This window comes from Culex pipiens, chromosome 3, assembly GCF_016801865.2.
Source record: "Culex pipiens pallens isolate TS chromosome 3, TS_CPP_V2, whole genome shotgun sequence".
NCBI lineage: Eukaryota > Metazoa > Arthropoda > Insecta > Diptera > Culicidae > Culex > Culex pipiens.
The window spans coordinates 115,454,330-115,469,113 of record NC_068939.1 but is presented as its reverse complement, the minus strand read 5'-3'; the positions used below and the strand labels follow the sequence as shown (position 1 = coordinate 115,469,113).

General features: G+C 36.5%; 2 protein-coding genes across 9 annotated transcripts in view; both read right to left on the bottom strand.

The window, feature by feature from the left end:
• LOC120414023 (tyrosine-protein phosphatase 10D) overlaps window positions 1–7,913 on the bottom strand; it is a 60,224-nt gene extending 52,311 nt beyond the window's left edge. For 6 of the 8 annotated variants that reach the window (XM_039575046.2, XM_039575047.2, XM_039575048.2 and 3 more), the window contains exon 1: window positions 6,648–7,912. In XM_039575046.2, the coding sequence (XP_039430980.1) occupies window positions 6,648–6,731 (84 nt within the window). In that variant the 5' untranslated portion in view covers window positions 6,732–7,912. Of the gene's footprint in view, window positions 1–6,647 lie in introns of all 8 variants that reach the window. The other 2 variants (XM_039575040.2, XM_039575045.2) reach the window with 1 other exon arrangement.
• A 4,095-nt stretch (window positions 7,914–12,008) lies between these two features.
• Window positions 12,009–12,728, bottom strand: LOC120413982 (histone H3). Its single transcript, XM_039574989.2, has one exon. The coding sequence runs from the start codon at window positions 12,532–12,534 to the stop codon at window positions 12,124–12,126; it is 411 nt and encodes a 136-aa protein (XP_039430923.1). The 5' UTR covers window positions 12,535–12,728; the 3' UTR covers window positions 12,009–12,123.
• Between the last annotated feature and the right edge of the window lie 2,056 nt (window positions 12,729–14,784).

Genomic DNA, 14,784 nt, shown 5'->3' with positions numbered 1-14,784 from the left:
CGTGAAGCATTGCAGGGGGGGTTTCCAGCTCAGCTGGGTTGGGCCAGTTTGAGACAAGGTAGAGGAAGTTGTACTGGCGGGTTTTGCATGCATGCAGTGTATGTTCTGTGCAATATTTTGAAGTAGTTGGAGAAGTGGCTGCTGAATGGGTTGCAATCTCACCATGATAAAATGAGAATCTCTGCTCATTATTTTTTATGTTAACTGAAAAAGTGGCTTTCCCTACACTGAAATAAAAAAAAAGTACCAAATTCCTAAATTCTAGGAATTTTGCCTCCTTTCTTTATTAAGTAATCCAAAAAACACGATTATTAAATAAGGAAAAGAGGCAAAATTCCTAGAATTTAGGAATTTGGTACTTTTTTTTTATTTTAGTGTATAGGTACAAAATCATATCAAACAATGGGAACATGTCGATGCCTCTGTTCTCTCTTGTACTAAGCTTGCTGGGATTCCTATCTAGTTAGCATAAGAGTGGGCTGCTCGAACTTTCATAATGTCGAGCTCGTATTAGGGATTTATGGGCTATCTACAACCACTTAGCTTAGAAAAGGATACTTAGCTTAGGAATTTGAATCAATGTAAATGAATCTGATCTTCTACAATGGAAAAGTAATCAAAGAAATTTGACGTATGGATTGGAAAATTTCAAAATCTACGGTAAGGTGACGTTTCCATATCAAAGGTAAACAAACAACTGCAAAGCAATTAGCAACGTATATCAGCCTAGCAAATTTTCTAAGTTGATATGACGGCCGTAAGTTACATACTTTTCTAAGTAACTTATCTATTTTACTATACTTAAATGTTCTAGGCTAAGTGGTTGTAGATAGCCCATTAGACTTAGTACACCATGATGAAAATAAGAATCTTGTTTATTATTTCGTCGCTTATGTGCTATCTTGTGACAGCAGAACAAGAAGTCACTTTTTAGTTATGGATGTTTATGAGAATGGTAATGTTTTTAATAACGAAAAGTTACGTTTTTTGTTACATGATTTTTTTATAATTCAGTAATTCAGTAGAATTTCGCATTTTTTTTAGAGATTTTTTATTTTGCATTTTGTTTCTTTGGATAAATCTTTGTCTTTCCTTTTTCTAAGTCAAAAGAAGCGATTTTGCATTATAAGTTTTAGTTTCATGCAAGGCTCCATACAAATTTGCGGGCTGGTAATTAAAAATGGGTATGTGAATATTTGAAAATATATATTAGGGTGTTTCAGCCAAACAAAAAAGTTCTCAGATTACGGCAAACCGAGGTTTCCCTTGTAGAGGATACCCATAGGGACTCTCATGCCAAATATCAGCCCATTTGGTTGAGAATTGGCCTGTCCCCAGCGGTTTAAAGTTTACATAGAAATTACTATGGGATTTTTGTGCTTTTCGTTCAATCGTTCCTACAGGTCTGGGGACAACTTGGATTCACTCGAAATAAAGACAGGTGTGTAGGGGATGGTCCAATGAACAAATTCCAGAAGGAATTAGGGTTGTCCGTTCTGTCCCCAAGGTGCGCAATGGATCGACGTCCGGTGTCTCCAAAACCAACCATTCATCCTTCAAAAGCATCGCATTTCCTTAGTATGCTATGACGGCTAGGTGAAAACAATGACGCCCAATATCAGACGGTTGGTTTGGTTTCTTCGGCAAAGTTGAAGGTTATAATTAGGATTTAAAAAAGGTTCAAAGAAAAAAAAACTCAGAGTAGAATTCCCGAAAAAAGTTTTTTTTTATTTTCGAAATTTTTGAAACTAAAAATAGAAATCTTTGTGCATCGCTTTCAAAATTATTTTAATAAGTGTTTAGTTTGTCTCAATTAAAAACAAAATGAAGAAAAAGCATCCTTGCATTTTGTTTTTACTTTTTTTGATTTTGTTATTCGGACTACTGCATACTGGTAGCTGAGCTGAGATATAGTTAAATTTTGTAAAAATAATGTTTTTTCCAGTTTCCTTTGTTAAATTGTCTGCTCTTTGCATTAAAACAAATATTTAGACATGTTTTAATCAAGGGTAACCATTTGAAAAGGCTAAACACTTGTTTGGGCATTTTAAAAGGACAGGCTTGATTTTTTAGTATTAATTAGTATTTTTTCACGGCAAAAAAAAAAAAATTGTGCTTGCCTTCTAAAAAAATGCAATTTCACGGCAGTTTCGCGGTAATACTGAATCTGCTCAAAATAAAATAAACGCAGAAAATATTATCTAAGAATTATGCACAGGAAAATTACTAACACAAAAATTTCATTGCAAAAAAAAGTTTAGTCTTGAAGAAATTGTATAGAAATTGTAGAACTTCCTCTCCTATTTTACTGAGATTTAAGAAAATCGTGAATAAAATATTCGTCAAAAGTACAATCAATAAAATTCGTGAAATAAAATTGCATTTGTTGTCATGGTTTTCAGCAAATGGAAATTTGAGTATTTTACTGAGATTTAAGAAAATCGTGAATAAAATATTCGTCAAAAGTACAATCAATAAAATTCGTGAAATAAAATTGCATTTGTTGTCTTGGTTTTCAGCAAATGGAAATTTGAGTAGGTATCTCAAAAAAGTTTAGTCACAATTCCGTTCAAACGATTTTTTTACATTTGTATTGATAATTCTTGAAAGTTATAGTCATATTTTTCGTATTGTATTTTAATCCAAATTGAATAAAAAATACTTCAATCACACCAAAAATACTCCATTTTTGAAATAAAATAGCTTTGTGTCTCTTTAATTCAAGTTTTGAAAATCGTTCTGTTACATTCTTATTGCAATTTGGGTATTACAGAAAAATGTTAATTAAGGTTGCATTCGAATCAACTTAACTGAATCAGTAGTGAAAGATACTTGCAGTTGCTAGCCGTAATGATTTAAGCAACGCGTTGACACAGTATTTGTGCGTGGCAAGGTTTAAAATCTCCACATTGCAAAAAGAAAAAAAATCTGCTCAACAATTTTAAGTGCCGACCTGCCAGGACGGTTGTGTTGTGGCTGTGGAAAGTGAACTGTTTCAACTCTGGTTAGTTTTTTTTGTGCCGTTGTTTCGTTCGTGGCCAATGCAACAGCAACGGAGAGTGGACCAAACCGGACAAATTGCGATACCTTCGCGCGGCTAGGCGTGTGTAGGTATGCGTCATTTTGGCAGTCGGTTGGTGTTGGTGCTGGCGTGACAGGTTGATTGTTTTTTTTCAGGTGTTTAGGTTTGGTCGGCCCGCAGCTTTCGCTTTTAGACTTAAACGATCGATTAGACACAGGGGAAACGAACCCGCTGATTTTGCGAGGACAGCCTCAAATAACATTCGCTCGAAATTTTGAATGATTTTATCCGTTTGTCGATTCCGGTTTGAAATAATCTGGCCTATACATCTAAGATCATTAAGAAGCCGACCCCCTACAGGGAGTTTTTCAGGAAAATAACTCAATTTATCAGATGTAATGGCTGGCAACCGCAGCTGAAACACACTTGACTGGTTTGGCTTAGTCGCCAGTAGTCGCAGTAGTAGCTTGGTTCGAGAACGAGAACAGACAGATAAAATTGAACAAAAACAACACGAAGGAATGCACGCAACAAGTCAGCCTGACTACGTGCCTTCAGTTATTCGGATTGTTTAGGTTGAACCTGGTGCATGTTTGGGGCCGGGCCGGGCCTTCAACCATGAACGGCATCCGGTTGAACAGCAGTTCACAGCTGGTACAGGCCGCGTAAGAGCGATATTGGCGTTGTGGCGAAGGGGAGCACAAGAACCAAAACAAATAACAAATCTAAACTATTTGGATTCTGGAAATACTCGTCACGTTTTGTGTTGGGTTTGCTCGGCAAAGTCAAAACTTTTATTGAGGAAAGCATAAATCTCACGTTTACCTTTCGAGATTACGCCAGTTGAAAATATATAGATTAATAGAGCTTCTACATGAATTTAGAAAGTTTGAATGGAGCTGCATGGTATTTAGATTCTATCTGTAGGGAGCAGAAAGCTTGATTAATATTTGTAAATATTAAACTTAAGGGCCCACTCACGTGAATCAAACACATCAAACTTATCAGCTGAAAATAATAGCCTAGCGTGTGCAGTAAATTTGGCTTATCGCGAAAACCTCGCTATCATCATCATCAATAAATAGTCCGGGCTAAGTGGTGCAAATCACAAAGTGACAGTCAGAGTTAATAGCCCGTAATGTTGATAACGTTTTCGCGGTTGCACCACGGGATCCACGTGTTTTTTGCCTTTCTGGGAACTGTGAGTTTGGTGTGTACAACACAAGAAGTTTTCGAATGATAAGCGTATCGTAAAACAACCGGTGAGGCAGGTTAAACGCCGCTTTCAAACATTTACCTGTGGCTTTCGAGTGGACAGATGGAGAGTGTTTATTTTTTAAAATCATTAACATACTTGTCAATACCAAGTCAATACAGTCAATTTTGTATGGATTTTTTCCTTTAGCAAATGCATCGCTTATAGCCTTAATTCGTGCTTCCATATCATTAGGGCATATAACTTTTGTAAACAAGAGTGTACCCCTCTCACAAACACCTTATGCAAACTGTCACTTGAGTGAAAGGGATAAACTACTGTTTACAAAAGTTATGTGCCCTAATGAAATGTTAGGCTCCAATTATGCTTAAATTTCGACAAAATGTCAAAATAAAAGTGGAACGAAACGTTCTGTTATACTTTTTCCCAGCAAACGAGATTTTTTTTTAGTTTTGGCACCTACGTTAAATTTCATTTATAAAATAAACATTTTAACCTGTTTATATAATTCTTCAATAAGTAAGAGTTTAACATCCTATAATAGGCTTCAGGTGCATGCCAAAGGACTATTTTCAAAAAGGGCAAATATGCTTATCAATATTTACAGTGCCAAATTTGTCAAACTTCCTTTGTGTCTTTGCCTCAATTCAGCCATATTTTGCAGTTATTTTCAAGTGTAGAAAAGATAACAAGATATTATGTGACAATTTCCTTAAGTGGAGAACAGATAAAACCCGCACTTTGCAACACGTTACAGTTTTGCCTTTCTCACTGAGGAAAGGATATAAAATCACTCAAAAAAGAACTTTTTAAATAAGATTTTAAGATATACCTTTACGTATAAATTAGGGTGGCTCCAAATGATATATAATTCCTCTAAAACATTTTCGAAGAAAGGATAGTCCTATCTTGCATTTGAAAAAAGATACAACTTTTTTTAAGAGCTATTTTAATATAAGTGCAGAAATTTATATTTCTTGCCAACATTGCCAGTACTTCGAGAGATATTTCAAAATCATAATTTAAAACACAATTTTTTCATTTTTTATTTTTCCTTCTATAATATGAAAGGAGGCTTCATGTTGCCATCCAAAGTGCAATTTTCTTTTGTCAAAAAATTTGGAGACTTCTGGCCAAAATAACCACATTTCATTCATTTTTTTTTAAATATTTTTATAGGAAAGATCAGACAATTTTACAAGGGAATAGCAACTCAAATTTAACAGCATAATAATTTTATTTAACCTTTTTCATACTATGGAGCAATTTACAGGAATTAACAAAAATACAAAAAATCGGAAAGTTGGCAAAATACGTACGGTGTTCTAACTTTGCGTAATCAATCCCCCAGGAATTTTTCTTTGTGAAAAACCAATGAAAAACTGACTTTTGTCGAATTTTTGTCCAGCCTTCTTTTGCGTGGTCAACGGTCTTAAAAAGATGCTAGAAATGGATTGACACCCTATAGATATAGATGTTCCACTAGGGTGTAATAACAAAATCGATTTTCCAGCACAGCAATTTTTCAGTTCCTTTTGGGGTCCTAAACAATTCCCCAAAGTTTGAGAAAGATTGGTTTAGTCCTCACATTGCGCAAAGTGATTCAATTTTCCATATAAATTTGTACGAGAAAAAACATTTGTTTTGAATTTTGATATTTAAAAAATCCACGTTATACGCGATATCAAAACCGGATTCATATTCGGATGCTCTGGAAGGTGCTCTACAACTTTCCCGAAGAGAGTTTGGTGCTAACTTGCTCCTGAAAGAACATACAGCGTCCTCAAAACTCGTCTAAAACGTGATTTTTGAGCAAAATAAACCAATCGTTCCCAAACTTTGGAGAGTTGTTTAGGACTTCAAAAGGAACTGAAAAATTGCTGTGCTCACTAAATTTTCTTATGAGGCAGTTGCCCCACCATCATAAAAAATGTTTTAGAATTAGTCAGGGGGTGTCCATAAACGACGAAATTTTCAAACTGTTCAAATTGTTGCCCCACCTTCCTGGAGGATCTGGGTACGCTAGTGTTGATAGGTATTAAAGTTTAATTACCTTTTTTTGAAACATATTTTTTTTGCCGTTTCATTACCCTGACAACAGAGTTTTTCTTTTGGTAATTCATTATACGTGTTATCAAAACAATCTTCAAGCTCTCCTTTTTATTGTACATGTTTATGTCTTTTTGGGATGAAATTAAATGGATACTTCACATACTGGCAAAGTTTGTAATAAATATCATTTAATTCCACCACACATTTAGATTCCACAAACGACACATTTTTCAACGAATGTGAATATCAATTCACAAACCCTACCCAATCGGATGAGTAACACGCGGAATCCCAAATGAGGAACAACATCAGTAATTGAGTCAGAATAACAAAAAAATGAACAAAAATAAACCATACCTGTATCAAAGTGGCTATCAATGCCACTAGGGTGAGCGAGATGCACGACGATTTATATCCAAATATGGCAGCAGTTGAATACATGTTTATATGTTGTTGTTGACTTAAGTGTAGATGTGTGTGTGTTGTTTGGTGCGTTGGAATTATATTTTTCCTTTCTCCCTTTTTTCTTCCTTTGATCTTCCAGATTTTCCTTCGCCTTCCTTTTGGTGACTCTTTTTTTTTTCAGCAAGACTTGTCGTTACGACAAGAAAACATCGGAATAGAAGACGGTACAAAACATAGGCGCTCAGAGTTGTAGAAGCAGAACAGAGGCGTGCGATCTACACCTGACCTGACACATACACACACATACTAAAACACACACAGCGACTTGGCTGGACTGGTGGTGAGAGAGGGGGTTTGGGGGATTCTCTCACTATTTACGCCTAACAAATAGCTAGCTGTACAAATTTTCCTCGCAGAAATGATCCAACTGGTAAATTCCATTTAAAACATTTTCACTTTTCTTCATTTTGCTCGTAATCGCACTCATTGTTTCACTATTTTTTATTTATTTTTTTTTTCTCCGCTTTGCTTTCTTTTCTTTATTTTCGCACTCTGTCGCCTCGCACCGATGATGTGAGCGAGTTGAAGAGGGTGAGAGAATGAGAGGAGACAACAGACACTACACGGTGGACAATACACTGGCACGACTGCCTCTGTTGGCAGCAGCTTGATTGAAATTTGATATTTCATTCATTTTCATTTCTGCCTCATTTATACACACATCCGTCAACCTATTCGACGCCACGCAGAATAATTGCCATTTTCCCTTTGGCGACCATTCGACGACGATGAACGATCGACGACGACGACGACGCTGCGTGTGTACGCGTGGAATCACGTATCCATAGGTATTTGCTGAACACTTCGATCCGATCCGAGTTTGCCTTCAACTTTGGCTGCAATGATGGCGCTCTCGGCGAAGGATCACACAGCACAAAAACACGGGAATTTCACGCACGCAAGCATGAATCCCACACGAAACTAGGGAAAAACTCGCACTCGACTTGTGAAATTCACGAATTCACAAACATTTTCCAAAAAAAAACGGATCTCCGACGGGCCCCCCGTTTAAAGTGCCCAAAAATGGGACGAAAAGACTCGTTCTTTTTTATTGCGAGAGATTTCACCTCTACAATACACAGAATTTCTCGCGACGACGACGGACGCGGATTCGGCCTCAGCTCCGCTCGCGTGCTTCTCTCAGACTAATGTGCAAATACTGCTCACGAGCTGACTGAGGCGACGATGGGTGGCTCACACGGTGATTGGAAACGTCACTTGGACAGTTGTTACGGACAGAGTTGCCAATGGAGTAGCATCGGCGAGAAACTGAATGAAGTTTAGGGGAAAATTCCAAGTGAAACAAGTGTGGCGTGTGGGCGGATAGTCTTATTGGAATCCCATTTGTGATTCACAGCATGTATTTCAATGAATGATATCATCTCAACAATAATTTTTAATTACATGTTGATTCTTTGATTCGTATGATAAAGATAAACAATACTATGCTATAGCAAGATAAAAATACAATTTACTTTATTTTTATGGAAACATCTGGCAACATAAGCGTACACTTGCTTCGACGAGTTCACTAACCAGCTCACATCTCATTGCTCACGAGTTCACGTTTCACTAGGAAGGAATATGGAGATAAACAAGATAGACGCAACGAGTTTGAGTTAGGGAGGTGAAGAAGAATAAGTTTTTGAAATGTGTTGGTATTAGAATCGTACAACTAATATTTACTAGAAAATACAAAATGTATTTACATAAAATATAATTATAGTATAATATACACTGGGGTGTTTCAACCAAATCAAAAAGTTATCAGATCACGGCAAACCGAGGTTCCCCTTGAAGAGGATACCCATAGGGACTCTTATGCCAAATATCAGTCCATTTGGTTGAGAATTGGCCTGTCCCCAGCGAGTTAAAATTTACATGGAAATTACTATGGAATTTTTGTGCTTTTCGTTCAATCGATCCTACACGTCAGGGGACAACATTAATTCACTCGGAATAAAGACAGGTGTGTAGGGGATGGTCCAATGAACACATTCCAGAAGGAATTAGGGTTGACCATTCTGTCCCCAAGGTGCGCATTGGATCGACGTCCGGTGTCTCCAGAATCAACAATTCACCCTTCAAAAGCATAGCATTTCCTTAGTATGCTATGACGGCTTTGTGTAAACCACGACGCCACATATCAGACGGCGACCACGTGGCAGAGCATACACTCAAGTTTTGGCTCAGAAACATTCTTTAAAGTAATTAATTATAATTATTGATGTTCCTGGAAGAATTTCAAGTATTCTAAATAACGTAAAATGATGATTTTGTGTTAATAATGCAATCGATGCCTCTCCACGTGGTCGCCGTCTGATATGCATACTAAGGAAATGCGATTTATGGCCGACCTGAGGGTCTTTGAACCGTGGTATCCGATATGGCAAAGGCGTGGAATTAATTGGGTTTGATTTTCGAAATCGTTCTCGGCAACTTCGGGATTTATTCGGTCCGACTGTTCACAAAATGTTCTTTATTCGTTCGGATGGTGCTGCCCTATTGTGGGTGTAGCTTTGACAAATTATTAGGATGTATGTTTAGGACTTGCAGCATTGACATTGCCTAATCATACATTACACAACTCGACATTTTTCAAGTTGATGTTAGTAAACGCTTCAGTTTCGTCAAGGTATGATAAATTTGGGCTCCCTGAATTTTATTGATTTCGCGTCCAAGAAATAAAATTGTAAATTTTGAGTGCAAATGCAATGGTGAATAAATCCCAAATTTACAATGTTATTTATTGGCGGTGAATTTACTAAAATTCAATTCTGTAGATTGTAGCGTGTTCAGGGTTCCCAAATCTATCATTCTTTGACCTTGAGCACAAACTGAAAAAATGACATTAACTTCAAAATTATCGAGTTGTGTTGTGGCTCATTCAAAGAATGCTATAAAAACCAGCACTTCAATAAGCAATCGCAATCCTAACACCTTGTCTATAGCAAGAACCGTCCATAAACCACGTGATAAATTGTCTATTTAAAAAAAAAAACTTGTATAAAACGGCTTTAAATGGCCTCATTCTAGGTTTGCCATCTGTCTGCCATTTTGTTTTAGAAATATTTTCAAATCTGGATTCACAATGCACCAACAAAAAAAATTTATTCCGTATGTTGTTGTTGTTTTTTATTTTTTATATTTTTTTTTAACATCGTGATTTTATTTCATTTCAATTATCTCTTTCTGGTATCATGCCACAAACATGCCAAATATTTAGCATAAAAACAATTTAGTTGATATCATTCGGGAAATAAGGAATTACTTTCGGGGTAATAGAATTTTCGGAGAATTGATACCTCTCGTAAAATCAACCGGCTCCGTGGCTTAATTGTTACGGCTTCTGCCTCACAAGCAGAAGGGTCAGGGATCAAATCCCGGTCGGTACCTTTGAAATTTGGAATCAGGAATTGGAACTTTGAATATGAACAAAAACGAAACTTGAATCAGGTGGGATTCGAACTCGCACCTTTGGATTGATGGTCTGGGACTCTAACCAGTCCGCCATCTGAAGGTTATAAATATGTTGTATTCTTCTCATATTAAATACGCTTTGATCCCTGATTTGCCTGAAGGGATTGGGAGTCTTAAGATAGATCAAGGATCCGTCTGGTGCTTGCTTCTATGTTAAGGCGGGGCCGGACAATGCCCAACGACCTCGGAATTGGGCTGCTAGGATCTCTGCCATTCTGAAATGGGTCGTTGGTAGCAGCGCGAGGGCTATCACCACCTAATACCCGGGACTGAGATAAGTTGTATCAGCATTCGGCATATACAAAGTCTGATACAAATTATACTTTCCCATAATTTCGCTACCGGTTAGCGGGTATTGGATTGGACCACACACACACACACACAATAGAATTTTCGGAGAATTGATTTTCGAGAATATGGGATTCGGTGATAAGTAGAGCGTCCAATTTCCCGTCCCCGGAAAAAAATCCCGGGAATTCACGAAATTCAAGCGAAGGTATAAATTTTCTTAATTTTTTGGAAGCAATTTTTCGAAAATGCTCTGGTATAAATAATAAATCAAGAAACTCAATTTCATGTCACGATTGATTTCTGATTATATTAATTTCTGAAGCAACTGGAAATAAACCTTGCTTAATGAAAATCTAGGGTTTTTTTGAACAGGTCCTATAAACATATGAAAGACAATTGTTTATAGGTCCTTTAACAAAAAAAACTCTAGAAATAAACTATTACAATTCTGGTGAACTTTTTAAAGAATTATTGGAAGAAAAAGAATAGTTAAACGTTTGTTTTTTTTACTATAAAAAATAATTAGACCGAAGTCAACTCAAAACTTAAAAACCATGATGCAAAAGCCATTAAAAAAGTCATTGAAAAACTGAAAACTTATTTAAAAAACTGGCTCCAAATATTTGAAAACATTGAGTTGTTTGAAGTAAAACAAACACGAGAAGTTAGATTTTTAAGGAAAAACAAAAAAGCCTAACAAATTTGTTCAAGAACTGAAACCAGTATGACATGTTTTAGAAAATTTATTTGTTATGAAAAAACTAATTTCTGCATGATTTTATTTTTCATTTAAACATTTAAACTGGTAAAAAAGACAAGTTTTAATGAAATTTTATTATTGTGGAGTATGGATTCATTTCACTTACTGACCAAAACATTTTGATGAAGAAATACATCTAAACAAAAAATACCAAAGGTCATTTTTTGAATTATTGTACGATTTGAGCTTACAAAATTAGAAAAATATACATTTTCTTGTAGTTGTATAAAATTTTTACATGCAGTCAAGCTATGAGTTGATCTTTACACTGATTATAACCATGAAAGCCGTTGTTCTATACCATTTTGATGCAAAATTCAAAACAAAACAATTTTCAATAAATTTAGAATTTCCCAGGAATTTCCGGGATTTCCCGGGAAATTGGTTGAAAATTTTCCGTTTTCCGGAAAATTCGTAACCCCGGGAAATTTGACGCTTCAGTTTCGACCCTAAACTGAACAACCAAATGTGTTGTTAAAAAAGTAAATTTTGGATTTCACCCTAGTGCACCGATATTGCATGCAATATTTTACTGCTGTTTGCTACCAAAGTGGTTCAACAGACTTGAATGGAAGCAACGGCTGGCCTGCCCATTTGCTCTTTCATGCAGCTTCATTCAATGTTTTTCATACCCCTTTCATGCTACTTCTATGAAACTCATATTGAATTTATAACTCATATAATTTGAATATTCAATTGATTGATTTTTTTTTTGTCAACAAACTCTTTTATTTTTGTGGGGCCCTGAAAAGGGCCGTTTTAAAAAAAAAAACCTGCAAAGAAAAAGTATTTCACACATTTCTTGGTATAGTTACCCGACTCGCCGTGAAAAACGACTTAGGCTCTCTCTCCGCGGATCCGCCGTGCCAGCTGGATGTCCTTGGGCATGATGGTGACTCGCTTGGCGTGAATCGCGCAAAGATTCGTGTCCTCAAACAGTCCGACCAGGTACGCCTCGCTGGCCTCCTGCAGCGCCATAACGGCCGAGCTCTGGAAGCGCAGGTCGGTCTTGAAGTCCTGGGCGATCTCGCGGACCAGCCGCTGGAAGGGCAACTTGCGGATCAGCAGCTCGGTGGACTTCTGGTAGCGGCGGATCTCCCGCAGGGCAACCGTTCCCGGCCGGTAACGGTGAGGCTTCTTCACTCCACCGGTGGCCGGAGCACTTTTACGGGCCGCTTTCGTGGCCAGCTGCTTGCGGGGGGCCTTTCCTCCGGTGGACTTGCGAGCGGTTTGCTTGGTACGGGCCATCGCTGTTGCACTTCAAGAGTTCGTTAGATGATTACTGGTAACGATTTCAAATCTTACTGATGAAGAACAAGGATGTGCCAACGGTATTTATAGGAGGAAAATTCATTGAGACACAGGTAAAAAGGACGAAACATCTGCCGTTCAAGAAACATCTGTTCTTTAGAATTTTGGGGTGCAAAAATTTAAAGGGGTTCTATTCTGCGTTGCACGTCTTGAACTCCATAAAAGACATTTCCTAGGGACGATGCTATATTGTTACATGATGCATTTACAGAAAAAAGGTGAAAACCGTTAAGGATATTTAAAGGAACTGATTGGTATACCCTAGAAGAAACATATGTGATAAATAAAAAAACTGTAACGGTTTTCTTGATACATAGGAAAAATGATCCTGTTCAAAATTACCGTTTTTGAGAATTTTTTGGTGATCTGATTTCTTGTAAATCGCGAATTAAAAGATGCGTTTAACAATGATTAGACAAATTATGGAAATATCAAACTATTTGATTCTATTTACGAAAATCTGTGTGCAATCCGTTAAATATAATTTCACTGTATATTTTATCTTATCTTGTAAATCGAAATAGAAATGTCGAAGAACTCTTTTCCAATATATCAAAAGAAATGAATGTGTGTTTTTTTTTAAACAAATCTAATATTAATGAGGTGTTCAGCGTAAAGCAATTGTAAACAAATGAATATCTTGTTTTGTCAGTAAAGAAATGACTCTAACCACATTTTTACAACTTTTCCTGCGCAATAATTTAAAAAAACACAGCAAAATCATCTTGATTTCATCATGAACAATAAACAAGAATCAACCAAAATTCCAAACAACAATCTAGATTATGTAACTAAACGAACACGATTACAGTTTCAACAAGCATGTTTGGCAGCTCTAATCATAAGTTTACATGTTGGAATTACTAACAAGCTAACCCTTGATGATAACAATCCTGTTTCCTGAACCCACAAACATGTTAGCTTGAATTTGGCAAACTTGTTTGCTGGTCCTCAGTTGACAAGCATGTTGCTGGAGTACATCGAACATTTTGCCACATTTACATCTGGACGTTGTGCGTGTGCTCTGTACAGACTGTTAAAATGTGATTTAAAAGCAACCGACTATCAACGAGTTCAAAAAGTGTTATATCAGAGGCAGCAAAACTAGTGTTTTGATTTCGATTGGCGATCCGGATTTTGATGCGGAATTTGCCAAATCCCGCTGGGCTGGTGAAACAGGAATTGTTGTGAGTGATGGCGAAAGAAGTTAGGTCCAAGGTAGTTTTGAAGATTTGTGAGTGTCCCACACCAATCCGTTCCGCGACACAATCTTATGTATTCAATGTTTACATAAATTATAATGAGGCAAAGTCGCGCACGCGCCAATTCTTTTTTGGTTTATGGTACGGATGTTTTTCATAATTTAAGTAAGGACCTATGGATTGTGTCATTCTTTCTTGATATCTGTTAGTGATGTTTCTGTGTATAATGTTCAGATATAGACAATTGAAATAGAAAAATAATCAGAATGCGTGAAATGTATCTACAGTATGTAAAAAAGTATTTACACCCCTTGGGCACTATGCACATTTTGTGATGAAACTTGTAAACAATTTAAAGTTTGACAGAAAACTAGTACTACATTTTGTTCAGAAACTCATACCGAACATTTTGCTTTAAAAAGCTCATAAAAAGTTATATAACAAATACTATTACAGAAATCAAAAAGGTGCAAAAAAGTTTGTACACCTTTTGAAAAATTAACATAAATAATGTTATTTGTTGACAAATCACCATAAATCCAGTCTCCCAACTCCAAATAGGCATCCTTGACTGATTTAAAAAATAATTTGGATTGAATATAAAGTTTACTAACTACTTAGTATAATAGTTTATATAACTCTGAAAATTCTGTATAAAACTTATCTAACCTTAATTCTGCAAACTTTCAATTCAACTAAATGTCCATATATTACCATAGAATTGCTAAATAAACATTTTGGAGTTGGTATAACACCGTTTTGGGGGTCTTGGTATCGATAGAATAGATTTTTCGTTGGAATTTTGTACCAACCCGGAATTACGTCGTTGGAAAATCCGCCGGCATCCGAACCGGTCCACGATTCACAAGTCAACGTATGTGGCATCGGAAAGGGCATAAAATTTCCGATCTTTTGATACTCATACATCTTAGTTTTCTATAAAACCCACGCCTATTTGGAGTTTGTAGACTGGATTTATGGTGAT

Coding starts and splice junctions, on each gene's coding strand:
- LOC120413982 (XM_039574989.2), bottom strand. CDS start 12,534: ATGGCCCGTACCAAGCAAACCGCTCGCAAGTCCACCGGAGGAAAGGCC.